This window comes from Rhinolophus ferrumequinum, chromosome 28 (assembly GCF_004115265.2).
Source record: "Rhinolophus ferrumequinum isolate MPI-CBG mRhiFer1 chromosome 28, mRhiFer1_v1.p, whole genome shotgun sequence".
Taxonomy (NCBI): domain Eukaryota; kingdom Metazoa; phylum Chordata; class Mammalia; order Chiroptera; family Rhinolophidae; genus Rhinolophus; species Rhinolophus ferrumequinum.
The window spans coordinates 12,150,024-12,177,084 of NC_046311.1; the positions used below are offsets into that span (position 1 = coordinate 12,150,024).

General features: G+C 50.6%; 1 protein-coding gene across 1 annotated transcript in view; it reads right to left on the bottom strand.

The window, feature by feature from the left end:
* The window catches only part of ADAMTS17 (ADAM metallopeptidase with thrombospondin type 1 motif 17), a 239,517-nt gene that overhangs the window by 148,628 nt on the left and 63,828 nt on the right, over positions 1 to 27,061 (bottom strand). The window contains exon 7 of the mRNA XM_033099930.1: positions 22,553 to 22,596. Coding sequence (XP_032955821.1) covers positions 22,553 to 22,596 — 44 coding nt within the window. The remainder of the gene's footprint in view (positions 1 to 22,552; positions 22,597 to 27,061) is intronic.

Sequence of the window (27,061 nt, forward strand, 5' to 3'; positions counted from 1 at the left end):
CAGCACCAAGGGGACTTGCAACCTGTGCTTTGTTCTGGGCCCTCTAGAGTGGGCCCTGCGTGGGAGTGGGGGGGAGGTCGGGCCAGGCCCCAGGACCGCGCCACGTATCCGCTCCTGAGTACAAGTCCATAAACCGCCGCCCAGCAGGACACCACAGCACCTCAGCTAAAGAAGTAACCCCAACATGGGGAGCTGGCTGTCATTTGGATGCTGACTCAGCATTTGCGACATTCAGCCCATTGTGACAAAGCCTCTCTCCTGAAGGCCCAGGGATGCCTGGGTGGGGCTCTGCCTCTGCTGACAGAATGCAAAAAACGACGACAACGTTGTATTTTATTTAGAAACCACACAAAAGCTAGCATCTTAGAAAGAAATGTTGATGAGAACAGCACCCTGCTGTCAGGTGGGCACCAAGCGCACGGAGAGGACAGAGCTGTGGCAGGAGAGCGGGCAGACGGGGAAGACGCGGAAGTCCTGCTTCTGGGAATTGTCCCCGGGGTGTGACAGAAAGTGGCTGGCATGCCTTTGGGTTGCGGTCTTGGAGCTGCTCCGTGCTTATGGATACAGCTCATTCTCAATACACTGTGGCCTTAGCCCCTTCGAGTTGTAACAAACTACCACAGACTGGGTGGCTTATCAACAACAGAAACATGCTGCTCACGGCTCTGAAAGCTGGACGTCTGAGATCAGGGCGCCAGCCTGGTTGGCGGGGGGCTCTCTTCCGGGTCACTCTTCTTGTTGGGTCTTCACAGGGCAGAAAGGGCAAGGAAGTCTCTGGGACATGAATCTCCATCATGAGCGTTCAGCACTCACGACATAATCAGCTCCCTGAGGCCCCACCACCTAATACTACCGCCTGGAGGTGGCTGGGGGTTAGGAGACCAACAGATGAATTCTGGGAGCACATACACACTCAGACCGTAGCCTCTATCTTGGATTTCAGGGTTACCCCAGACTACAGAAATCACGTGAATGTCAATGTCTACCTTGAAAATGTCAACAGCAAGGAAGAAAGAAATGTTCATCTTTGAAGCAACTTCATACATTTCCATGTCACATCTGGGCTGAGGATGGTCCCCAGGCTCTGTCCCCAGGACCAGGCTCTCATTCACGCTCAGGGTGGCCAGCCGTAGCCTCAGTCCACACAAAACAGGACTTACTACCCCAAAGTGAGTCTTCTCAAGTTTTCCGCCCATCAAAGTTCAAAAGCTCACAGACTTGGTCAACGTCTCCCTCCTTCCTTCTCCTGTCACCGTCTCAGTCACCACCAAGCACGGCCACTTCCTGCTGCTCAGGGACGCTAGGACTTGGCCTTTCCTCTCTGGTCCCAAGCCCAGAGCTCTGTCATCACTGTAAGTCCGGATTATTGTGCTCTGTCCCCAGGGGTCATCTCCCTCGTTCCTCCCCACTCCCATGAATCCTTAAAAGTCCAGACTCAAAGGTCCCCTCTTCCATGAGTTCTTCCCGGATGCTGCCAGGACACACTCCCTCCCTATACGTGCCCAGAGCCCATCCCGGTACCCATACTGCAGCATGAGCCCTGCCTCCGTCACGATCCAGACCTTGGCACAAACCTTATGTCTGCATAGGCACCAAGCGTCTGAGCCAGCACTCATGCCAGTTCAACCAACATGGCACAGTGCAGGTTCAATGTTCTCGATAAGTTCCCGAATAAATGAATACATACCAGCCCTGCCAACTTACTCATGAAACACCAGCCTCTGCTGCTTTAGAAGCCGACTCGACCAGGGAGGAATAAATAATGATACAATAGCATGTATCAAATGCCATGGGTATACCAGACCCTGGGCTACAGATTTCCATGCATGAGCTCATGTTATGTTTACAGTCACCTTGTGAGGGAAATACTATTATTATCCCCATAGTACTGACGAGGAAACGAAGACCCAAAGAAGTCCACAGAACTGGCCCAAGGTCAAACAGTGAGTGATGGACCGGGAGTCGAGCCCAGGTCTTGGACCAAAGACCTGGCCCTCACCTCACGCCAGAGGCTGCAAACAGGTGGCCACAAAAAATGTGGACTGCAGCCCATGTTCTGTTTGGACCACTTAGTATGTAAATAAAAATGTCAGTAAGTTACCAACAATGAAAACGTAGGAGCGTTTCCATAAAATCCAGACTTCTGGACTCTTGTGAAAATATCAAGAGAGCCAGAAAATGATAGACTAGTCAGCATTGTCCTATGGTACTAGGACAATAGGTGACCCACACAGAAACAAACGAATTAAATTTCCCACCTCAAACCTACACACAAAAATAAACTCAAACTATGCTAAATATACAAGTGTGAAAACAAAACTTTCAATCTGTCAAGAGAAAACATAGGGGAAGAAGAAAACGTAGGGGGCTGCCATGATAGTCTCAGAATAGTAAAAAAAAAAAAAAAATTTTTTTCAATTAAGATTTAAAACAGAACTAAAAAGCTGGTATAATAAAGGAAAGGACTTGGCTATCTAGCTACACGCCCACTGAAAACGTCTATGTGACAAAAGGCATCAACAGAGCTAAAGACAAAGTACAGATGTAGTGAAGGCATTTTCAATTCCTACGACCAAACAAAGGTTTGAAAGACACTCCATCTCACTGGTAGTCAGAGAAACGCAAAAAACTGGCCAATAGCAGCTCACGTACAGCAATGCTGATCAAACCGCGCGAGGCTCTCAGGATGAAGGACCCTTAGTAGCTGTTAACGAGAGTATCAGCTGGTAGAAAGGCCATTTTAGGGAGCAGTTTGGCTCCATCGGAAGAGTGGAAAGGCATGCAGTCATGAGAAGTGGTTATCCCCTGGGGAGAGCCACGCTGCACTTCCGCACTGGTGGCCCCCACACCTGGCCCTGTGGACAGGACCGTCTGCAGCCTGAGACGCATGCAATCTCACGCTCACACACGTATGTGCATAAACGTGTGCATGCAGTGTCCGCACATATGCACACCTGCAGGTGTGAACACACACAACTAGCATCCTATGAAGAGATGCTATTGTTGTCTTCATTTAGACGAGGAAACAGACCCCTAGAGGGACAGTGATTTGTACAGGGTCATGCTGCAACCAAGAAGGAGAACCTTTGGTACCGGCCATCTGGCCGTGCAGCCCTCCAGCCACCGCTCAGATACGGTGGTCTCTGCCTCAGGGAACGGAAGGCAGGCACAGGAGGCAGACACACAGCCGGGTCCGTGCATAACGCATTCCAGGGGCAACATGAGAAGGCTGCCAATGACTGTTCCAAATCCAGGGAGTTTTCTGGTAAAACGTAAACTAAAAAGACTGCAACCCAGGTGTTTTTAACCCTTGAAACTGTGCAAAATTTGCTATGGGTGTGTGTGTGTGTTTCTTTGCAAGAAGGGTTATAGGTTTCCTCAAATTTCCAAAGGGGGGTCCATAAACCTCAGAAAAGTTCAAAAACACGAAACGCAGGAATCCCAGAATACAAGCAAGGACATTCCCTAGGAAAAAATCCTCTCTGGACAGCCAAGTCAGACCAAAAGATCCTGGGAAAATTATCCTTCAGCCCTCAGGGATTAGCCAAGCATTCCTCAGAAGGTGATAACCAACAACGTTTCGTAGAATGTGCCAGATCTCAACTAACTGACTCATGGAATAAACGAGAGGGTCTAACTGCCATCATTCACTAAAAAGGTTACTTAAATGAGTAGCCAAGGTAATGCCAAGGGGGGGGGGGGTCGGTGGGTTTTGTCCCTTAGGTGCATTCACTTTGTTGAGAAAGGCCCTTGAATGAAGTATTCAATCGGACACTGTTGTAAAGAATGTAAAAAAGAAAGAAAGGGAAGGGAAGGGAAGGGAAGGGAAGGGAAGGGAAGGGAAGGGAAGAAAGAAAAGAGAAAGAAAGAAAGAAAGAAAGAAAGAAAGAAAGAAAGAAAGAAAGAAAGAAAGAAAGAAAGAAAGAAAGAAAGAAAGAAAGAAAGAAAGAAAGAAAGAAAGAGCTGAGGGATATGGACAGGCATATATATATATATATATATATATATATATATATATGATTTACAAACATATAATCCTGAATGCTAATGTGTGTGTATGACTCTGTTCTGAATATTTCTAAAAAATGAATTTGTCTTGGGTTAAGGAGAGTAAAAACAGGATATAAAAGCCTCTTGTTGATTTTGCTCTCCACTTGAATGTTACTGACAAACTGCCATTATTGTTCAGAAACTTGATGTCAGCGTCCATTCTGTCAACTTCAAGTCGAAGGTCAAAGGAACGTTTCCTGCTTCGCCCCGTCCACCGCACACACCCCACACCACTGCCTACTGGCAACGGAAGAGAGCAGAGCTCAGTTTTCCCATAAATAGTTCTCAATCCTGGTCTAACGGAAACCACCCAACCAAACTTAGAGACAAGGCCGGGAGTATGCTCTAAACAGGGACCGGCCTTCAAGACTATCTTCCGAGAGAGAGTATGGAATTGTGTACGCATTTTTTTAGCCATTTCTTAACTGCACCACCATCCTGACCACCATCCACTCTTCCGGGTGCTGGAAACCACGGAATGTTCTAGATGCCCCTGCTCAGCCCACCACCCACATAGCATGCTGAAACGGTTTCTTCATGGCACCTGTCTGACCTCCCTTAACCAGTCACTGCAATTCCAAGTACGCTACAGACTTCCTCTGAGATGGGCCTTGATTATCACTACTGAAACAGTGACAGGAGAAGTGGGGGTTTGCTGTGACATTGACCCATGACAAGTTCATGACTGCCCTGCAAAAAGATCATTCGCTCCAAGAGGAATAGAACTATCCCATTCCGTTCCATTGCCCCGTGGACCTTTTGCGTCTCAGTTCAGTGCCCTGAAATAAATCTTAATTCCCACCCTTTCGATATAAGATCTTCCATTCGAAAACACAGTAACCCAAGAATGTGGACTCTTTCCTGAGCCCTGTACTACCGGGCAGGCTCTGGTGACAGCCAAAGGTGGCCCCCACAGTGGTGTTTCAAATGCAGAGGCAACAGTAAATCAGATGGACTGGAGCACGCGGGATCGAACCAGAGGGGGTGGGGAGGGGCAAAGGTCGCAAAGCAAGACGGTGACACGGAGGGATTAGCTGCTTGTGATACAAAGTGACTATTTTCCTGGACTCATTTTTAGATTTCATGTCTGGATCTTGTCTGGAACATCTACCAGATGGATTCAGGCCCAAATATCTGGCATTCCTTCTCTAAGGCCAGCCCCGTGACTGTCCCAGTGACATGGCAGTGGGAATCTAACTTCTAGCCTTGACTTCAGGTTACGAACGACTCTTCTCCTCCGTCATCTGAGCTCCTCTGGCACAGGTAACTCCACAGGGAGTCCTGTGGAGCCAGCAGAGAACTTGAAGGACTCTAAGAGACCCTCACCGGTCACCGCTGCCCTTGGAGCAGCTGCCCCTCCAGCTCAGAGCTGGAGATACTTTTGGCTGATCTGGGGTGACTGACCAAGGCAGCAGAGGTCCCTCCCCGGATATAAAGGACACTCCCTCCGCTGGGGGGTTCTATAGCTGAGAGTGAATGGACCTCCCTGAAAGAAGCGTCTAGTGTATTTCCATTCTCCCGCACAAAGACACGTGTGCCGCTGGCAGGATGGCCAGTGAACCCCAAGACACCCTATTCCCCCGAGGATCAGTCTCAAATTCAGAGTTATTAACTCATGGCTTAAGGGCGTTGCCGGACTCGCTCCACAAGAACCAGGATTGTGCTCATTCTAGCCGAGCTGACTTAGAAGCACCGTCCCCATGCACACTTGGTTCCCTTGGCCATTCGTGGGGATGTAAAACATGGTAGGTGCCTTATTGGGCCAGCAGATTCGGAGGGGGTGAGGCGGGCGGGCTCTGAACTCGGGTTTGTGTCAGAACCCTACTCGGCCCCTTACCACTTGGGTGATTACAGAAATTACACAATCTCTCCAAGCCTCTTTCCCCAATTGCAAGACGAGATAAATACCTAGCTCACGGGGTTAAGTGAATAATGCAAGCAAAGCACTTTTCACATAGTAAACACTGAACAAATATTATCTATCACTGCAGTTATTTTGACCACGTCCAAAAAAAAAAAAAAAAGTTTAACAAAAAGTATTTGTCAAGCAAAAACTCTGCCAAGAAGCTTATAACAATTTCACAATTATCGGCAGCTTTCATTGCCAGCGGAAAGATGTGCTGAGTCTCTAAATGCCTTCATCAATGTGACACGTGGAACGCGAAAGCAGGAGAGGAATCCACGGGGGGCTCAGAAAGCACGTCTTCAGTGGTCTCAGGGGTCACTCCCTTCATATGCGCTGGGAAGCAAAAGCCATCAAAAGTCATCAAAATGCCCTTAAAATGCCGGGAACCACTGTACCGCCTTACTCCTGCCCGAGTCTTCCTCACCTGACCCAATTTCAACCTGGATTTTGGACTGACTCCCTTCAAAGATACGTGCAAGGAAACCCCTTTTCAGATGCTGTTCCCTGCCCCGAAACCTCCTGCTGTCCCCAAGCCACCTGGGTGCCTCACCCAGATGCGTCTGGAGTATAGCTCTGCTGGGTCCTGCGCCTCCAGGCACACCTGGAAACTCCTGTGCGTCAAAGGGAAAGAGACCCCCTCACAAAACGTTCTCAAGTTTAGAAATAGGTGAATTCACAACAACGGAATAAAGATCTTTACTAAGACTAACTCCATAAGACATGCTGAACCCCTTGTGACGTCATCGTCTTCTGGTCGCTCTCTGAGGTCATGCTGCCTTCTTGTTCTAGACGGCCTATGTGTTTGATCAAATACAATTCCAAAAATGAATAAAATTGGTTTCCTGACGCAGAAAAGGCTATTTTTAAGAAGAATAGTTGATGTTAGATTTACGACTGGACAATGGGGACGTGTCCTGAAAGCGGAGGTTATATTTCAGAAACATCTTTCTGGAAAAAAGGGAAAAAGAAACAAGATGACTTATATTCCACAGGAGAAAATAGCTGTCTGGGTTTTCCCACCAAATTGTCATCCAGGCCAAGACCATTCCATGGGGAAAAGCATAGTTTTTTCAATGATTGGTGCTGGGCCGACTGGAGACCCATATGCAACAAAATGAATTTAGACCCCTGCCTCATATCACACATAAAAATTAACTCCAAGTAGGTCATAGACCTAAGCGCATGAGCTAAAATAATTGAACCCTTAGAAGAAACCATAGAAGTAAATCTTTGTGGTCTTGGGTTAGGCAATGACGTCTTAGGCATGACAGCAAAAGTACTGATGGTAAGAGAAGCTTGATAAGTTGGACTTCATCAAAGTTAAAAACGTATATGCTTCGATGTATATACCATGAGGAAAGTGAAAAGACCATCCCCGTGCTGGGAGAAGATACTTGAAAATTATTTATCTGATAAGGGACATGTATCTAGAACATATAAAGCATTCTTAGAACTCAATCATAAAAAGAAAATAACCCAATTTGAAAATGGGCAAAGGATCTGAAAAGACATTTCTTCAAAGAAGACATATAACTAACTGGCCAACAGGCCTAAGAAAGATGTTCAAGAGAAATGCAAACCAACACCACAATAGACTCCTACTCCACGCTCACCGGAATGACTGGAACTCGTTTACTTAACCAGGAGTTACTAAATTGAAAAAGTGATGAACTGGAAAAGTGTGGCTTTGAACATGTTCCAGCGTGCACAGCAGACGTGTGTCCATATCAGACTGCTGCACCTGCTGGCCCAGGGTCAGACGGACCCCGAGGAAAATGGGGAACATTTACTAGCCTCAGGGTCCTCCCATGTCTTTTTTTTCCCACTCAAGTAAATCCATTCCCAAAAGTCTTAGTGATAAGAGAAGACTGTGCAGGCCCCATCAGCTACAGCAGAAGCATACGCTTTCCTTTTTTCCTTCCTCTTTCCCTTCCTCCCTCCTTTCCTTCTTTTGTTTTTTCCCAGCAACCATTCACGGCAAAAATATTCAAACACAGAAAAGATGAAAGAACAGTTACAGGAGCAGCCCTCTTGCTTCCACTAGAGTCCATAGCGGATAACAGTCTTTCCTGGTTGCTTTATCTAGCCTGTTATTTACTGAGATGTAATTCACATACCATAAAGTTCACTCTTGGACGTGCACCATTCAGCGGTTTTTGGTATATTTGCAAAAATGTGCAGCCACCTCCATCGTCTAACTCCAGAACATTTTCACCACCCCAACAAGAATCTCTGTGCTCACTTGCAGTCACCCTGTACTTCCCCCAGGAATCTACTCAGTGTCTCTGATGTCCCTGTTTAGACATTTCATCTAAATGGAATCACACAATATGGGGCCTGATACGCCTGGCTTCTTTCACTTTGGATAACATTTTCGATTCACCCACGCTGTCACCTGTATTCGTACTGCTCATTGCGGAAGAATATCCCATGGGACGCACACACCTCAATTTGGGTATTACGTAGGTAGTTCCGCTCTTGGGCTATTCGTGAATAATGCTGCTGTGTACATTCCCATACACGTTTTTGTGTATTGCCATTCGCTCGGGGACACAGCCAGGAGTGGAACTGCAGGCTCCCACAGTTCCTCTGGAGAATTTGGGGAGCATCACCTTCTTCGGTTCCAATTTAATTCCGCCAATGCGATGGGCAATGGTGTGCGTTTTTCTTAAAATAGTGGCCTACAAGATGTTTACAAGTCTTCTCAATTAAAGTAACACAGAGAGCTTCTTGATATATGTCAGCAAAACTATGCTGACAGTGGTTTCTGCCCACTGAAGCCAATGAACTCTAGCCAGGTTTTCACAACGGTGACACAAGTTTGTCTAATTGCCTGAAGAAATCTGAATCCTGGATAAAGTGTGTTGTGTATGTGTGTGTGTGTGTGTGTGTGTGTCTGTGTGTTTTCAAGGAGGAAAAAAATAGAGAACACTTGGCTATAGCAATCAGTTGGTCACATAAGGTAATAATCTATCATTATTTGTACAAACTCTGCGTGAATAGTCATTCTGAATGGTCAGCCATTATAAAATTTTCTTTTACATTTTTTATTGGCCTTTAGGGCTAAGAGAACCATTGCCCTGAGATAACGGACATTCCAATGGACTTACGTCTACCCGTTTAACATAATAGATTAATTTTCACGGGTTCTAAAACCAGTCATACACCGGGCCAGTTGGAACTATTTGCTGAAGACCCTGTACATGTTCAAACCTCTGTGTCATTCTCAGGGGATCGCAAGTCCTTCTAGAAGTTGTTCCCAATAGAGGTGGAGACAGTGTCTCAGGAATTCCGCCTACTTCTAAGGACCTCGGCTTCTCCTAGCAGAGCCTGGAATAAGACCCCTCTGTTTATTTCTGGGCTCAGGGCTGGCCTGGCTTAGAGACTCCTTCAGCCCGCAAGCTGGCTCCTCTCCAGTGACTCGGGGTCTCCCAGAAGCACAGTGCAGGGGCCATCTGTGAGCCCTGGAGACGGGCATGGCCCCGCCGCACGGGGACCCAGTCTGTGACCTAGTCAGCCAAGTGGGTATATGCTCGCCGCAAACTGTCCTATTAAACTAAACTATGCTCAGCCTTCCGAGTGCTTTGATGGCAGTCTGTCCTCACCACTGCCATCGATCCAACAATTTGCACTCCGACAGTTCCTTTGTAGCTACTGCTACCCATCCACATGGAACAATGTAGACTGTGGTACAAGCACTGAAATAGATGCTGGGAAGGAAGCAGAGGGCCAGGGAACCACCAAGGAGGTGCCATTGTGTGCAGACAGCTCTCTGCTTAAGTCTGGGTGTCCGTCCGGCTTTGGATCGCTCTTAATCCTGCGTTGGCGGACAAAGCCAGGTGCTCCTGCCAGCTCACTTGGATCAAAGGGAACGTGGCACGTTTGAACAGAAAGGTGTGATAAGAACAAGTGTGGCTTTGTTCTGCTGGATCTGCCACAGGAGGAGGCAGGGCTGACAGGCCTCTAGCTGAACCGGGACAGCGGGGGGCTTGGGTCCACCCACTCCTGACCACGGCCATCCCAGGGCACAACCATCCAGGGCATGAGCCATAGAGGGCAGTGTTTCTCCACCCGGGGAATGCTGGGAAATAATAGGTTACAATGATGGAGGGGTCACCCCGGGCAGAGGCCAGGGGTGCCCAAGGCTCTGCTGCACAACGAGAAACCATTCTGCCCACGATGCCAACATGGCTGCCATTGAGAAATGGCCCTTTCAGGACAAGAGTCACAAACTCAAAAGCCAGTGTCGACGAGGCAGGTATCGGAAGGGTGAGACTGGCACCCTTACAACGGGCTTTTGAATTGTGTTCTTTTGACACAGATATGCTTTGTTGGCATTTTAATCACAAAGGGGTGCTTCCTGTGATTTAATTCTACAAAGAAATACACTCTTTCCCATTTCCACCCCCATCCCCAGGAAACACTCAGCCTTCTTACCCTATGTTTCCTTTTCCCACTTTTCATAAAGAGGCGGGAAGAGGGGTATTTGGGTTTCCTTTTAACGGCCCCTGAAGGAACGCGACAGCACACATTTTGAGGATGAATGACACTTGTCACTGAGCATCAGACAAGAGCAACGGGGGGTATGGTGGGGACGGTGACAAACTGGAAACTGCTGAAAGGGGGCAGCTCTGCTTAGTTCCTGCCATACAGGGATGGGGACCTCGAGGAGCCAGACTGATTCCGAAATGCCAAAGAGTCAGGGCAGGGAAAAGCACGGTATTGGGGTGTGTGTGTGTGTGTGAATATTGGACAACTAGTAAGACAAAACTAAACAAACATGTCTGAGGCCAGATGCAGGCCCCAGGTAACAGGTTCTTCTCCTGTACAGGGTAAATGACCACATGTGACAATGTTGCCACCTGTGCTGGTCCTGAGCTGCTCTAATCGGGGCAATGGCTGGTTCCCACCCCCCTTTCCAAGACATGAGGAACAGGGCAGAGGAGGCAGGCGCCCAGCCCCAAACGGGGAGACCCACAGAACTGCAGTGAGTTCTGTCCCAGGGATCCACGTGTACACGACACCTACACTGGCCCACTCGGCAATTGCACCGCACACACATGTGAGTGTCCACGTGGGTGAGCACGGCGGGGGGAGCATAGCGCAGCTAAGAGGGGTTGCCACCCTGGGGAGGTTTCCACGGGCGGCCATTTTCTCGCCATGAGCCATTTGTGACTTCTGCCTCAGAGGCTATAAAGGGTGAAAGAACTGGTTGAGATGCAGACATGGTCACTGTGTCACAAATTACTCAGTCATCCCCAATTCCAAGGAGGGGACTCAAAGGGATTTGAGAGAGAAAACACTTGCCATTGTGAAAAGGCAAAACATTCTTCTTTGTGACAAGGTCCCCGCTCTTCACCCCAAGTGCAAAGGCCGGAAAAGGGCATTGCTTTCCCGGGGTCCGTGCTGATGTGCCTCCACCTTCTCCTTGCCCTACATTTGGCGCCGAGGCAGCCACAGAAAGACACAGAAAGCTCTTTGTCCAGCACTGGCTGCCTTGGGCACTGACATTCCAAGGAGAGGGCCTCCCTTCAGTTCTAGAGAGAGCCCTGGGGTGCAACCCTAGGGTACAACCCCAGGTTTGGGGGGAACAGCAAAGGAAGCTGTGAAAATGGGCAGGCAACTTCAAGAGTCCCAAAGAGGTGATCACCAAAGTTCTGCTGGGACCCAGGAGCACCCAGAATACCGGGTCCCGGGGGGGGTGGGGCTACCAGACAGCCTGGTTGGAGCTCCGCCATCCCTCTTACTTCCTTGTAGGGAAAACCCAGCTCCAACTTCACGACCATGGGGAACATATCCCTCGGGGCCTGAGGTCCACAAGAAATCGGTTTTCTTCCATCTGCACCACCACACGCAGCCATTGTTGCTCCACTTTGGAGACATCTAACCATCTTGGCAAAAGCCTTCAGAGGGACAAAGATTTTACACAAGGGCCTGAAAAGAGGAAGACGGGCTCCTTGGAGCTACATCTCCAAAGACAAGTAGAAATCAAAGAAAAGAGGGAGCTAGGGCGTTTTGGGCCTGAACCCCAGAAACTTGAAACATGGAAACAGGTATAGTTTGAGTGACCGTAACACCACTGGAAGTACACACGTGTACCACTCATCATGAGGCAAAGAGAAAACTTCCAGGGCAACTGAACTGGTGGTGTGAAGAAATGCACAGGACAGAGGGGAAGCCCAGCGGAAACGCGACTCGGAACAAACCCTGCAACCTCACTGGGCACCCTCTGCGAGAGAGCAAAGAGCAGAAAACTCCCACCAAAAGATGATTCTGGAAAGGTGGGTGAGGGGTGGATGGTAAAAGGTCTCCGAGGATAATCTAAGTTGGGATTTCACCCTGTGGGCGTGAGGAAAGCAGGGGCGAGTTTTGTGCCCGGGAGTGACGTAGGTACATTTAAATACGAGTACACAGTGAGCGTGACATGTTGCTGGGCTTGGCCTCACAGTGTCTGGCACAGAGCTGGCACCAAGAAGTACAGCTCACCCCCGAGCAACACGTGTTGGAACTGTGCGGGTCCACTCATACACAGAATTGTTTTGAATAAACATACAGTCAGCCCACCGTATCCCATAGCCCTGGGTTTTGCATAAATGGATTCAACCCACCGTGGATCGAAAACAGTCTTTTTAGCCCGAGGTTGGGAATGGTAGATGCGGAGGGCTGACTGTACATACAGTCTGATTTTATGTAAGGGACTTGAGCACCCTTGGATTTTGGTACCCATGGGGGTCCTGGACCGGATCCCCCGCAGATACAGAAGGACACCTGTAGTGACGTGTGTGGGGACTCAAAAGTCATACACAGATTTTCGAGTGCAAGGGGGGTGGGCAATGGCCCTGAGCCCGGCGTCCAACCACACAAGGTCACGTCGCCTGAAACTGTCAACAGTAAACAGTTTTGACCTATAAACATTTCACGTGACTCAACCTAATATTTTGATTTGGTGCAATCGAGTGACAAACACGTGATGTCTATCATTTCAAAGTACACCGACATGAAGATACCAGGTAGACTGATCAGGAAAGAAGGAGCTGACCGGCCATCTCCCCACCCTCTGACACCGCAGGTCACCTTGCTCTTCCCATCGCTTTGGGCCCATCTGAGAGCTAATGAGCCCCAGACCTCAGCTAGACCGCTCTTGGAAAATCTAGACCCATGTATCTTGCCTCCTTGACACACTCCCAGCTGGATTTCTCACTATCTCAAACCAAACCTGAGCCTCCGTCACAGCTCCAAATCAACGCATTTTCACCTCGAGCAAAATAATGCGTCTGCGAAGCTGGGAGCTGAGCGAGTTGCTAGCTGGCAAACACAGCAGATATGCTTCAGTCTCCCACCTGCCATCTACCCTCCGCTCAGGCCAGGAACCCCCGCTGGCCCCTCTCCGTCCCTCCCCACTCACCTTCAGTTCATTCCTAAGCCAGATGGATCTGGAGAGCTCAGGTCCACCCTCTTTTCTTTATCGCCCCAACATATAAATTAGGATGCATCTGGCTGCCGGTAATAGAAAACCTGGCTTAACCATCGAGGCAACAGCCATTGCACAAAGCAGAGATCTGGAGGTGGGTAGTTCTTGGCTGATTAGGTAGCCTGGTGAGTGCACAGAGCTGGGTGCAAAGTCTGTGTCTGCCAGCCTTTCCTCATGGTCCCAAGGCGGCTGCTGCAGCTCCAGCACTTCCCTCACATAGCAGCTTCCTGGGGGAGTCCTGGGGGAGTTCCTGGAGCTCCCAGCAGGCCTCCCTTAGGTTTACCTGGCGTAATGCGGTCACATGGCTTCTGCTGCCAGGGAGGCTGGACAAGAGATTATCTGGCAAAGGGAAATGAACTGCCATGACTGAGGTACCACCTCAGGATGGGCGCAGGTGAGGTATGGAAAGGGGTGGGACACGGCTGTTAGGACAGAGCCAGCAGTGCCTGCCACTGTCACCACCCTCTTAGAACAGCTTCCTTTCCTGACCACCCCACCTTCTGCTTTAAAAGTAAATCAGGTCATGGCATCTGTCCGAGGCTCTTTAACAACAAGCCAGCTCGTAGAATAAAACCCACCACCACAACAGGGCCCCTAGGGTCTCCCGTGCTATGGCCCTGCCTCCCCTTCTGCCTTACTGGTCACCGTTTGCCTTCTTTTTCGTCCCTCGAATGCAGCCAGCTTCTTCCTGCCTGGAAGGGGCCATCGCCTCACCTACTAGGGAAAGGTGTCTTTCCCCAAACCTTCCAGGGCCCACTCCGGCTCACGCCTCAGGGCTCAGCCGCCCCGTGACTTCTCAGGACCTCCTTGTGTGACCACTCTCTGGCACGCTGAACTTGGCCTTCAAAGACTGGAGCACAATGTTTGCAGCCCTACCCAGGAGCGTGTCCATTTCCTTTGTCAGCGTCCTCGATGAGACTGCAAGCGTTCCCAAGGTACAAATGTGACCTGGTGTACGCAGCACGGTAACCACGGCACGGCGCTCGCAGCACGTGCCAATGAACAGTATTGAATGCATGATGGATTACTTGGTGAGTAAAGGAACCGGTCCCCGAAAAATGGACCGGCCCAGGGGAAGAGGAAGGCTCCTGGGTGATGGTGGGTGGGGGGCTTTCTTCAGAGTCCAGGACCTCGGCTCGGCTGAAGTGGAGACACGAGTGAAGTGAGAGACGAGAAGCTACCGGACAAGTAAGACAGGCAAAGGTGTGGCACGTGGGACACCGGGCCTGCGTGTGCTAGAACCTCCCTCACCACTCCGTATGCGTGCAGACCTCAGCTACAGGAAGGCGCTTCTAGGAAGTCGGGGGACTGGTCTGCCCGGGGGCCGCGGAAAGAGGCGGCACGCTCACGAGCCCCTGTGGCTCCCCTTCTTGCCTGTCTGTAGGCGGACGGGGCCCCAATGTGGGCTGCACCCCCACAGCACTGCCTATTCCTGCAAGGGAGCCCTCACCCTCCAGAGCCCTGTCCGTGATGGCTGCAGGGGGAGAAGCTAGAGATTCCCGGTGAGATCTCCGGGGGTGACGTGGGTAATTCCCGGGTGAAACGGTCAGTGACATGCAGGACTCCTCCCCCAAGCAGCCTTGTCAGCAGGAGTTGTGGCGCCTCTGGCTCCCAGCTTGGGAGGGAAGATGGCTATTACATCTCTGCCCTGAAGACATTAACTCAGGTTCACCATTTAATCGGCAGCTGATGGGACCCGACGGAGTTTTACGTCCCGTGCAGCCCGAGAGCTTAACAACGGGACCTGAGAGACCATTCGAGGCGGTCACCACCTGTGTCTCCTTCAGTGCCTCCGTCCACCCCTGCCCAATGGTGACCCCGGAGGCGGGTGGGGGCCGTGTTTCCCAGCCCCCCTGTTTCATTTTCGGCCCTGCTCCTCTGACCTGCAATGTGAGTCCTGCTGCTCTTTCCTTTGCAAACCCTGCCTGATGAACGCGTCCCTACTGATGTCCGGTCTGCAGCACAATCACTCTCATCTCAGTGGCTTTCACTCTCTGACACGTGTGGCCCGGCCCGTTAACCAGGATCCTGGACGGAGCACCGCAGTGACGCTGGCCCCTGTCCCCTGCACTGCAGCCCGAACAGTCCACTACATGCTGACTACACAGAACCACACGATGTCCCTGAGGCAGCCCCTCACAGGCCACACGTGCCACTGAAGCTGCCGGCTCCCCACCACCCCAGCAGAGCCTTGGAGAACCAAGCACAAAACTCCCTCCACGGGGGCAAAGGCAAAGCCTTCCGCTGAGAAGCAGACGGGAAACGCAAGGCAAACTGACTGCAAGTGGTGACACACTGAGCTCCAGGGAGCAGGCGCACACAGGGCAAGGACAAACGGCTCGCGATGGCCACCTACCTGGCAGGAGAGTACTATACAACGTCCCCTCAAGTAACCAATGCAGGGAAAACGTGACCGCGCTGGCCTCCCTCACCTGACGAAGGCGGACAGGCTGGCAAGCGCATGCCCTGGCATCAAGGGTTTCAACTCACTGCTCCCACGCCCCCACCGCCCAGCCCGTGCCGAAGTTCTAGAAGCTTCCTGGTCCAGCCTGCACGAGCATAACCAAAGTTAGGCATGTAGGAGAACCAGAGAGCATTCCCTGAGAAAAGCCCGAGCACTGTTTGAGGAGAGCAGAAACATATCAGCGATGGCTGCCCTCCCCGGCCCCTGCCTTCCGAGGCCTGATCTCTACGTTCTCCCGAGCCCGTCAGCTGAGAGTCCAGGGCTAATGGACTCTCAGCTAAACCACAGCATAGTCTCGTGTGTACTCGCTCCAGATGGTGGTGCAGAGTTGGAGGGAAAGCAGTCTATGCCAGGGACACACTCGAGTGAATTCCAAACCCAGCAGCAGGAGGGACCTGAGGTCCAGCAATGGTTCAAGAGGAAACCAGGACGCGGAGGAAGCTGGCTCCCGTTTCTGAATGGTCTGAACACAACAGCAGCACGCTGGCGCAAACGCTCCTGAGAGACAGAGGGTCTGGCCCCTTCCTGAGGTCCATCTCAGGCCTGGCCCCTGGGCTAGCACGGGCGAGACTGACATTTCACAGTCACATTCTGTTTAGCCTTTTGGCAACAGCTTAGCAAGCACTGGATTTAATAGAAGGTCTTTATTGTTTACGTGAAGGTGCCTCACAGGTAACAATAACACTTGGTAGAGAGATAATTACAAAAAAATTAACACACACACACACAGAGACACACACACGGGAACATATCTCAGCAGAAGCAAGGCCCACTGTTTCAGCCATCACCTCCAGACACAGGTGTTCTGCCTCTGCCTGGTGACCCAGTTAGGAGGCCATCACTCTGTCTCCCAGCCGCGAGGGAAGAGAATGGTCTCTGGCGGGGGGCGGGGGGAGGAGGGGTTGGCAAGGTAAGTATTGGAAGGCCGCCACCCTTCCCTCCCAGCGCCGAGAACTCTGCTGGCACCAAAAGGGATTTCACAGTTGGAAACCCTTCTCATCAGAGCACAGATGCTGAGCCCACACATCCTAGGGGAGAAAGAATCCAAAGCAGTCTTCAAGATAAATACTTCCATCGGGATAATTTAACTTGCTTTGTAGCTAGGGATGGCGTGCCTCATTATTTCCAGCCCTGTGTTGTGTTAGGGCCCAGGTTGCTTTAAATGCTGAACTCATGCCACGTATCAAAGACAGTAAAACCCCAAAGGCACAACTACTTATCATCAGATAATCCAATGAAAAGTTTAATTCAGGCTTCAGCGCAACGCCTCCTGGCAGTGAACCCTACGTCTAACTCTCTGGTAATTCTCATTTTGTTAAAGACACTTCCCAGCGTGCCTTGGCTTCTTACTTCATCCACCAGCCACTGGAAGTGCGCAGACGGTGAGCTCCTTACAGGAAAGGCCGGCACTTCTGGTCCACGGGCCTGGCAGGGATGGGACAAGAGGACCGTCATTATTGACAGCAGACCTTGCTCCCTTCTCCGTGGACCATGTGCAATCAAACCAGAGTTTTCTAAGTGTCTCACCAGCGGACCTCTTAGTTGGGATGAAAAGGCCTTCCCCAGAGCTGAGGTCACATGAGGAGTGATTTCCCAGCATGCCCAGGGCTTTTCACAGGGCAGGAGGTATTTGGGTCACTTGCTTGGTTGGTCAGATGTCGGCTTTGCCTGAACTTGCTAAACCTCACCCAAAAGGGTCTTCTATTGTCTGCTGTTTTCTTCTGAGTTCTGGATATACATTTTCTGGCCTTAGATTCACCCGTGGTTGTATTATGTAATCTGACAGTAATCCCCGGGAGACTTGAATGATGTGTAGTAATTCCTCATCATTTTTCTTCTCGCGAGCCCACATTTGGGCTGAGCACAGACAAAGAAAAACCGTTTGGCATCATTCTCCTTTCTTAATCTTCACATCTAGTTCCTGAACCTTCATTGACTTATAAATGTTACTTACTCTGTAACTTAACAGATTAACAGAAATGAATCAAGGAGGCCTTCCTCCACTTGGACTGTCTTAAGAGTGAAGACTTGTTTTCCCTCAACTGAAGTGATGAAGACATGTACGCTCAGAATAAAATAGGCAGGAAAACCAGATTGGGCTGAGGACCCCTGGCCAGAATGCAGTTCCAAATTTCACGACACATCGCAGAAGACAAAACTTTCCTCAACAGAGGAAAGCTTTTCCTCAACATAGCCCCCGAAAGTAGCATGGGCCGCCAGTCTCTCCAGGTGAGACCCCTGTCCGCAGGGCAGTCAGGGTGGGAGGCTCGGATTCTCCTCTGCAGCCCCTTCCCGCCCCCAGCCTGAAGCATTCCTCAAAGGCAGAGGTGATACCCAACTTCTGGATGTGGACACATCCATGGGCTTTGGCAGCCTGGGGGAGATGGAAATTGAGCCAAACCAAGTCATGCAGACAGGTTATACGTGCCCCTCGATAAGCCTGCTTTCCGCTGAATCAAAAACACGCTGGTGGGCCACAGACGCCCCACCCTCCGGACCCCTCCCTCCCTGTTTCAGGAAACCTGTGCAGCCCTGGAGGGCGACATCAGACAGGGTCGGACTCAGAGCCACCAGAACTGGGTCCTTCCTCTCTCTGTGTACCTGAACAAGTCACCTGCCCCCTCCCAGCGATGCGGGAGAACACGGATTGCACCTTCAGTGCCTGCCGGACTCCATGCCCAGGCTTCATCTCTTGTCTTCGTAACAGTTCTATGCCCAGACCCTGTTTGAGTCCCATTTTAAAATCTACGTGTGAGGCAGTGTCTAATCATCCAATTGCCTGAGGTCTCACAGTAGGAGAGCCACTTCCGGTGTCACCCCGCTGGAGGAACGCTTCTTCCTCTCCAAGCCCACTGCCTAACACTGCTTCTTAAAAGCAGAGCATCTCCCTATTCAATAAATAGGGGTTGAAGCGGAAGCTCCTTCACCTATTGCACAGATGAAATGGAGTCGACCCTAAAAGGGTGGCCACCACTTTTTACCATGGCAAGCTGGAGTCATAAATGGAACCGAAAACTCCCTCGCCGGGGGCCCACATCTCTCCAAACACCACTACTCGTGTACTCGCCCCACAGAAGTGTTTGTGCTGATTCATTCAGTTGTACAACAAACATTCATCAAGATTCTATCACGTGCTACCGCTGGGAGGACAGTGGGGGCACATGGAGACCAAGACGTGCCTTCCCGGGGCTGGCGTGCGTGCTGCAGAGGCTGACGGCTCCCAGATCAACACGGAACATTGGGTAGTGATGACTGAGCAGGAAATGGGAGCCTACGTCTGCCTCTCTGGGAAGTTGCTATCTGAACAGAGACCTGAAGGACAGGACAGAGTGAGCTGAAGAGATGCCAGGCCGAGTGACAGCCAAGTACGAAGCCCTGACATGGGCACAAGCTTAGCAAGGGAGGGACGAGGTGGAGGTCAGCAGGCTGGCAGCAGGGAGCAAACGGAGGAGCACCAGAGGGTGAGGTCAGTAAGACGGCCAGGGGCCACATGCTCTAGGGGCCGCAGATCTGTGCATTTGATCTGAAGCCAATGGAGGATTCGGAGCAAGACACTCACGTGATCTGATTTATGTTCTAAAAGTCACGTAAGCATGTGCTGCCCAGGAGGTCACGAGACCAGGAGACCCAGCAGCTGAGGGTGACAGAGGCCTGGACTAGAGGGGGAACGGCAGGTGTGGTTAAAAGAGGTCTGGTTAAGAATATACGGCTGACCCCTGAACAACACGGCTCTGACCAACATGGGTCCATTCAGACAAGAATTGCTTTTATAAGTACACACACAGTCAGTCCTTGGTATTTTCAACCCCCAGCTGGGAATCCGCAGACGTGGAAGGCTGACTGTATGCTTGGTTCTGTGTCATTTTCTATCTGGCACTTGAGCATCCATGGATTTCCGTATGCGTGGGAGTCCTGGAACCAGTCCCCTGAGGTCAACAGTTATCCTCAGACTTTTGACTGCACGATACAGTCAACTGTATCGTGAAGGCAGAGCGGGTAGGAATTGCTGGTGGAGTAGAAGTATCAGGCACCTTCCGGAACAAAGACCATGCAACGGCTGGTCAACTTCTAGCAGCAGCTAATAAAAATCACAGTCACCATTTTCCATGCCCGGCAGGCACTATGCAAACGCTTTACACTTATTTGTTCGCGTACTGAATCCTGACACCACCGCTGGACATGCAGCAGTCCGATTGTGGTCCACAAAGGAGGAGGTGAAGGTGACAAGCCCAAGGTCACAGCCAGGTAAGGAGCAGAGCTCCGAGATCTGACTGTTCGGCACCCTAGCCATCACCCCTATAACCTCGATTCCCTCCGACCTTCACAGGCAGGCTGTGCAGATCTGGGTGTGGAAGAAGAGGGACCTCTTGGCCAAACACTTATGGATTTCTTTTTCCAAGAGGAAGACCTCTTGGGGTTTCCACTTGATCCCAAAACTTACGTTTCTCTTGGCAATTGGAGCGCTATGGCAGAGGAAATGCTGCAACCGGCCCACGAGGCCGGCCCCAGAGGCTCCTGCTGTTCCCCTCGCCTATCTCTCTGGGAACCCTTCCATTTAATCAGCGACACAGCCAAGGTGGAAAGAAGCAGGCGATCCTGCTGTCCCTCCACGGCCCATGTGCAGCTGTTTGGGCCTGTTTGATTTTGTAACCATGGGGGACAGGAGACAATAGAAAATAGATGAATATTACGAAACCACACAAAAGAAAAGCAGTAGGAACTTGGAGAAGGAAGCACTAAGCAGAATTGGTTTCCCCGACCCTAAAAAAAAGACACCCTCCCTCAAAAAAAAAAAACACCACTAATCACTTGCATGGAATAAAACCCTGGAATATCGTGGGAAAAGGGAAAGGAGCCAAGTACTGCACAAACAGTACTTTTCAGCAATGGGAGAAGTGGAAGGTCCAAACAGCCCCACGGTGAGATGGGGACACCAGAAGACGCGCAGAGGAAAAACAGAATTCAGGGCGAGTCTCCTCCGTCCGCCGAAATACTGCATATAATCACAGTTAATGGCAGAGATGGAAGGTATACAGTCAGAAGAAAATAAAAGCCAGTTCTACCTCATATGAAAGAAAGCATGTAATCAGGTGCATGTTGTTCAAAAACACTGGCGTTCCTTTATCTCCACGCATGCATGTATTCATTCATTCATTCATTCATTCATTCAGTCAACAGTGGTGATTGAGCCTTTCAAGCCCTGTGCCAGACGCTGAACGACATGACACACGGGTTAAAGGTACAGCTCTGCTCCGTGCAGTGCACGGTCCAGGGAACATGAGGGATCCATGCCTCCACAGGCGCAAGCTCGGGGAGCAGGATGAGCGTGGAGCCCCCCACCACCCCCCGAAGAAAGGGGGTGGCCATCAAAGCTGACTTGTGAACACTAGCAAGGAGCAACCACTCCTCCAGATGGCACACGTCTTGGCAGCCCTGTCAATGGACAGATTAACATAAACTGGTCTTCTTCACTCCAACCAGGCTTAGACGTATGTCAGTGTCAGCTGTCCCTCTGCGGAGACCTATGTCACATTACATTTGTCTGGTCATTCTGTTATGGAGACAGTCCCTGAATACAAAGCTCTGACTGGTTGGTTGGTTTTTGACACGCAGCTCTCAGATTTGTTTAGATGGTGGATGAAACATGACACATAAAAGGCTCACTTGTAGATGCTAAAATGTGACATAAATGTCAGCTACCATCACACGAGATTTTTAAGGGTCTTATAAGTCACCTAGCCCAAAGTGATCATTCTGTACATGAGGAGGATTTATCTAAAGTCACGGGCTTGGACGTGACAGAGCCAAAGTGAAGGCTCAAGACTACACACCACTAGGACTCCATGGGATGCTCAGGTTTTTAACATTTCAATTCCACAATCATATGTATTTTTCAGTCCTACACTGTGTTCCTATAATTCTAGGCACGTTAGATTCAGAAGTTGGCTTTTGGCGGTACAATATTTCGACGTCTTGGGGAATCAAGGTGTGTGCAATAGCAGATAAAACCAGACACCCTCTAGGTATTCCTTCTATTAACCAAGCACTCTATTCCTCCAGTCAAACAATGGCTCCAATGTGAAACCTATGAGAAGTGAAGAGCAAGCCAGATGTCACTGGGGAGAGAAGAGACGGCACTGTGGGCAGAAGGAGAAGGTGGAGGCAGGAGACGAGGGAGAAGAAGAAAAACGTGTTTTGCCAGCACTAAGTGCAGGTAGCATCGTTGCTGTGTGACCAGAAAGCAATGAGCCTGGGGCCAGGGCTGGTGGAGGAGACCCGTCTCACAACCAGTCACAGGTCACCTAGGTCACTTGTAACAGTCATCCGTGCGCATGAGAATAAACTAACAATCACATAGCTCAGCGGGGTCCCCTCTCCTGCACTGGTGACCAAGCAGCTCAGAACCAAGCGTACCCCAAGTAGTCACCTTGGGGCAGCCTAGTGGCTCCTCTCTTGGTGTAACCTTTCACGTCTTCCTATTAACAGCTCCTGACTGTCTACATGCCTTCTGCCATATGCAACCTCAAAACGTTACAGGAAAAAGAAACAAGTAGAATAAAGTCAAAGAATCAATTTGCAAGAAAAGGGGCAACACCAAAAGGCAGCAATTATCGTAAGTTATAAACGGTCCCCTAAATTTTTATTCTAACTCTAAACTTACCAACGGTGTCACACGGTTCATCTTTGTGTACACAGAAATCTGTCCTAAAAAGGAAAAAAAAAAACAAAACCGTCAGATGGATATGTGATACCCCCAAGAATGGGAGAATGAAACACTGGCAATTAATCTTGGTTTGTCATCCTGCCCATAGCAGTGTTACTGCTTACTTGTCACAGGTTACAATAAAGAATAACAACTAGTGGTGTGTGCCACGAGAAACCCACCCACATTTCCAGCTACAAGGTCCAGTTACCCCACGAGACCTTCCTTTTATAGCTAAACTATTCCATACGCAACACTCAGTTGCTGGAAGGACTTCTTCCAACAGCTGAAAACGTTTTGGAAGAAGATGTTTGCCAAGTCATGTAGCAGAGACAATTATTAGTCAATATCATCAAACCTAGATGACTTCCCAAGCTGCTCGCCTCGGTTTTAGGTGCTGGGAGGACCATGTATCACTTATGTGAGAAGACAACCCCAAAGTCATTTCTAAAACATTATCTTCTCCCCAGTACCCCCAGGTGTATAGCTGTGAACAGATGAGCTATCAGAGATACTAAAAACGTGGTCCAGCCCCCGTTCTGCAGATACACGGGGCTCAGCTGCTCGTGTGTGAAACGAGGGGTCTGGGCCCTTCTTTTCCCAGAGTTCCTTCCATGTGTTCCCCCAGTCAGGAGCTGAGCAGAGCACTGTTGGGGGCAAAGCCCTGCCTGGGACTGGGTGAGGATTGCCCAGCTCATCTTCTCAGGGGGCTCTGTGAGGGGCCAGCCGAAATCTGCAATTCCCTGAACACACTTAAGCACAGCTTCAGGTTTACAAGGTGTGATCTGAAGCCACCGCTTGTCATTTTTTTAAAAATCTCCTGGGCTGGAAGATAGGGTCAGCCTGACAAGATTAGCAACCCCATGCAAAGTTGTGAAAGAAAGTGGCAGGCCCTGGGTGGGCCACATCTCATCTTCCCTCCTGGGCTAATACCTTCCCCTGTTGGGTAACACCTTCTCCTTTCTGACACTCAGTCATTCATTGACTCACCTGGGGCTGGGGAAGAGTCCACCCACCCACTCACACCCACAGATTCCAGACCTGTAGGTTTAAAAGCTTCCACTCGAGGTCCTGTGGACAGAATTCCCTGGTCCGGGCTCCCTGCCCCAGGCCAAAGTAGTTCTACCAGGTGCCCCGGACAGCCTGCAAGCCCAGAGGAGAGGGCGGGCAGGCAGCCTGGGTGGGTGTGACAGATTAGAAGGTGTGGACCCCAAATTGGCCCAGGGACAGGGAGGAGGAGCTGGGGGCAATCCTGTCAGCAACTTAACGGGTTTTGTTGGCTTCAAGTTTCTAATTTTTCCATAACAAACAAATATATTTTTAGCAATCAATTTTAAAACTCCTTTAACAAGGGGGGAAAAAGAAAGCCTTCAAGAGCCCACACTTTTCATAACCCACTCCAAAACCAAGGAAACTTCCAAGGGGATGACCATAAGAGCAGAAAAAGGAAGCCTCGTGACTCGATTTTTCTGTCAAGGATGATTTTTGTAGAAGACTAACAGGTAGTGGAGGGTGGCAGGAAGGAGCAGAGAGGAAACAAAGCACAAAAGCAGGGACATACATATGCTTCCTGGTCCAGGGACTACCTAACCCTAACCCAATGCTCTCGATCTGACACCCTCTTTGATGTCTCACACAAGCTCATGTCACACACACACACACACACACACACACACCCCCAACACCAGGCTGGTCTACGATTTGCTTCCAGGGTTTCCCAGAGTGAGCAACTGAACGTGTGGAAAGTTTTATCCCACTGCCTCACCTGGGCAAAGGGAGAAAGGGCACGTGACCATTTGTCCAACAGAAGAGAATGGAACCAATGATGGTGGCCGATTCACAGGCAACAGTGAATCGCGGAGACAGCCAGCCCTGGTAGCGGACGGGCGCTGCGTGTTCTCCCATCCCATGGCCACCCTGAGGGGACGCCGGTGGTTTCCAATGGTGCCCCCCTGCAACCCCATCCTTTGCTTGTCTTGAGGAGGTCGGAGGAGGTACGACGTGCCCATAGAGGACCAAGCTCAGTGAGGCGCCTGTCTTGAAAGAGTCAGCCAAACTTTGACTCTTCTCTCTCCTTCTTGTTCAAGGACCTTTCTCAGAAAATGAAAAGGAAGCCATCTGCCTGCAGGGGCAGCTTCCTCTCCAGTTCATCCAGCTCCCGCAGCAAACTCGGGACAGGCACGCAGGGAGGGGCTGCGGAGTCCATTTCGGGAAGGAACAAGGCAGGGCTCAGAGGCAGCTCTCGTCTCGAAGCCCATTCAGGTCTCATCACCCGCTCCCCCAGAGGGAAGGCTGTGCAGATGGACGTGACCGGCTAACTTCATGGTGTGTGACCCCTGCAGTCACACAGGCCCTGGCCCCAACGTGGTTGAATGCTTTGCGGTCACCGTTTTGAAATTCTTGATAATGGCTGAACATGGGGCCCCATGTTTTCATTCTGCACTGGGCCCCACAACTTATATAGCTAATCCTGTGCGTAGCCTGCTGCCTGGCATCCAGTGGGAGCTTAATAAATACTGGCTCCTTTATTATTCAACAGCTGACATACGTTTCCAGACCGCTTTCAACATGCCCTGCAAGCTCACCGGTGAGGTGGCTTCACCTCTCCTCAGTGTTCGGAAACCTGATAAAATGTACAGCGTGGTCCACAGTTACGCAATGAACGCTCCCATGAGCCAGGCCTGCAAAGGGCCCCCTGGGTCAGGAGGCCGAAAGGAAGACCGTTCCTGGAAAGCCGGATGGAGTCACCTGCCGGGGGAAGTTGACGGACAGCCGGACGTCTCCCAGGAGTCATGGTCTGGGCTGGCCCTTTGTGTTCATTCCCGGTATCTCCCAGGAGCGCAGACCTGGGTTTGGGGGGAAAGTCCCACGTTCCTGGCTTCCCAAGAGAGACGCAGAGTCAAAGGTAAAACTGTGCCACGTGGCGAAGCCCCCGGGGGCCCCAGGCCTGTGGGGACCCCGTGTGGCCCCCGACTCAGTCCCCTCACACATCCTTTCCAGCCGTAGACATGGCTGTAGCTGCTGAAAATCCAGCTTCTGCCGCTTCTGGCTCAGAAGCTTCTGCTGGACATGATGTCATATTCCCCTTCCGCAGCTGGCCATCTGTAGGGTTGGTGGGAGTCCAGGAGCACACACTCTCGGGCTCAGCCACAGCCCGGAAGGGGGGGCGGGGAGCAAAAGGGGAGAAAACCTCGCATCGGCCAGCGTGTCCAGGACCCCAGGACGCTGGCCCCTAAGCAGCGCCTGGCCTCCTGGCCTGTGCAGCCTCGGCGTGGAAGCCTGGGGAGGAGCGAACACCTTCTCCAGAGCGGCAGCTGCCTCACACCCAATTTCCGTGTGAAAACATCAGTCCATTGTCATCCCGACCGAGGGAACTGCAGCTCTCAGCCTCTAATTATTAAACAATGCTTCGCGGCCAACTTGGCTTCCAGCCCCGACTCCAACACTGCCTGCCTCTGTCCTTGTGGGAGGTCTTCCATTTAACGTCTGCGAGGAACCGGAGGGTGGGACGGGCACCCATCCATTCAGTCCAGCCGCTGCAAAGAAGCGGGTGAGAGCACTCACGATGGCTCAGGAGGCTGCTGAGGCGTGTGCATGGAGAAAGCGAGCACCTGGCTGGCTGGCTGTAGGTAACAGAGCGACGCAGGACACCTTGGCCTGGCCCCACCTGCCTCTGAAGGAGCCTTGCTTTTCCGGGCCACCAGTCATCACCTTGCCAGCAGCCCACTCAGAGCCAGCCATGCAAAGAACCACCCACATGCAATCAGGACCTCCCCTCAATTTGCTTCGTTACAAAAGAACATTCGTACATTTTTTTTTTATTATTGTGGTAAAACACACGTAACATAAAACTGACCCCCTGGAACCGTTTTTCACCGGCCACTTCAGGAAGGTCCCGTATACACATTGCTGTACACTCAATCTCCAGAAGTCTTTTCATCTTGCAAAACAAACTCTACATCTATAAAACAACTCCCCACTCCCGCCTCCAACCAGCGCCTGTCTACCATGGTTCTACTATCTCTATGCATTTGACTGCTCTAGGCTTCTCATATACGTGAAATAAGAACCAGAACTTGTCTTTTTTATGACAGGCTTATTTCACTCAGCACAAGGGCCTCACAATTCACTCACGTTGTAGCACGTGTCAGAATTCCCTTCCTTTTGAAGGCTGAATTACATTCCATTGTCTGGATGGACCACATTTTGTTTGTCCATTTGTCCATCAATGGACACTTGGGTTGCTTCACCTATTACAAACAATGGGTTTTCTTGGAAGTTTTTTAAACTCTTGGGCAACCAGGATTTCAGTACTTTTAGATTAATAATCACAATAGTAACACGAATGGCTAACGCTTTTTGGGCCCTTACTTTGGGTCAGGCACTATGAAAAGTATTTCCCATGCTCATTTAATCCTCACACCTCGGAGGCAGGTGCTATCATTTATTCCCATTTTACTGATGAGG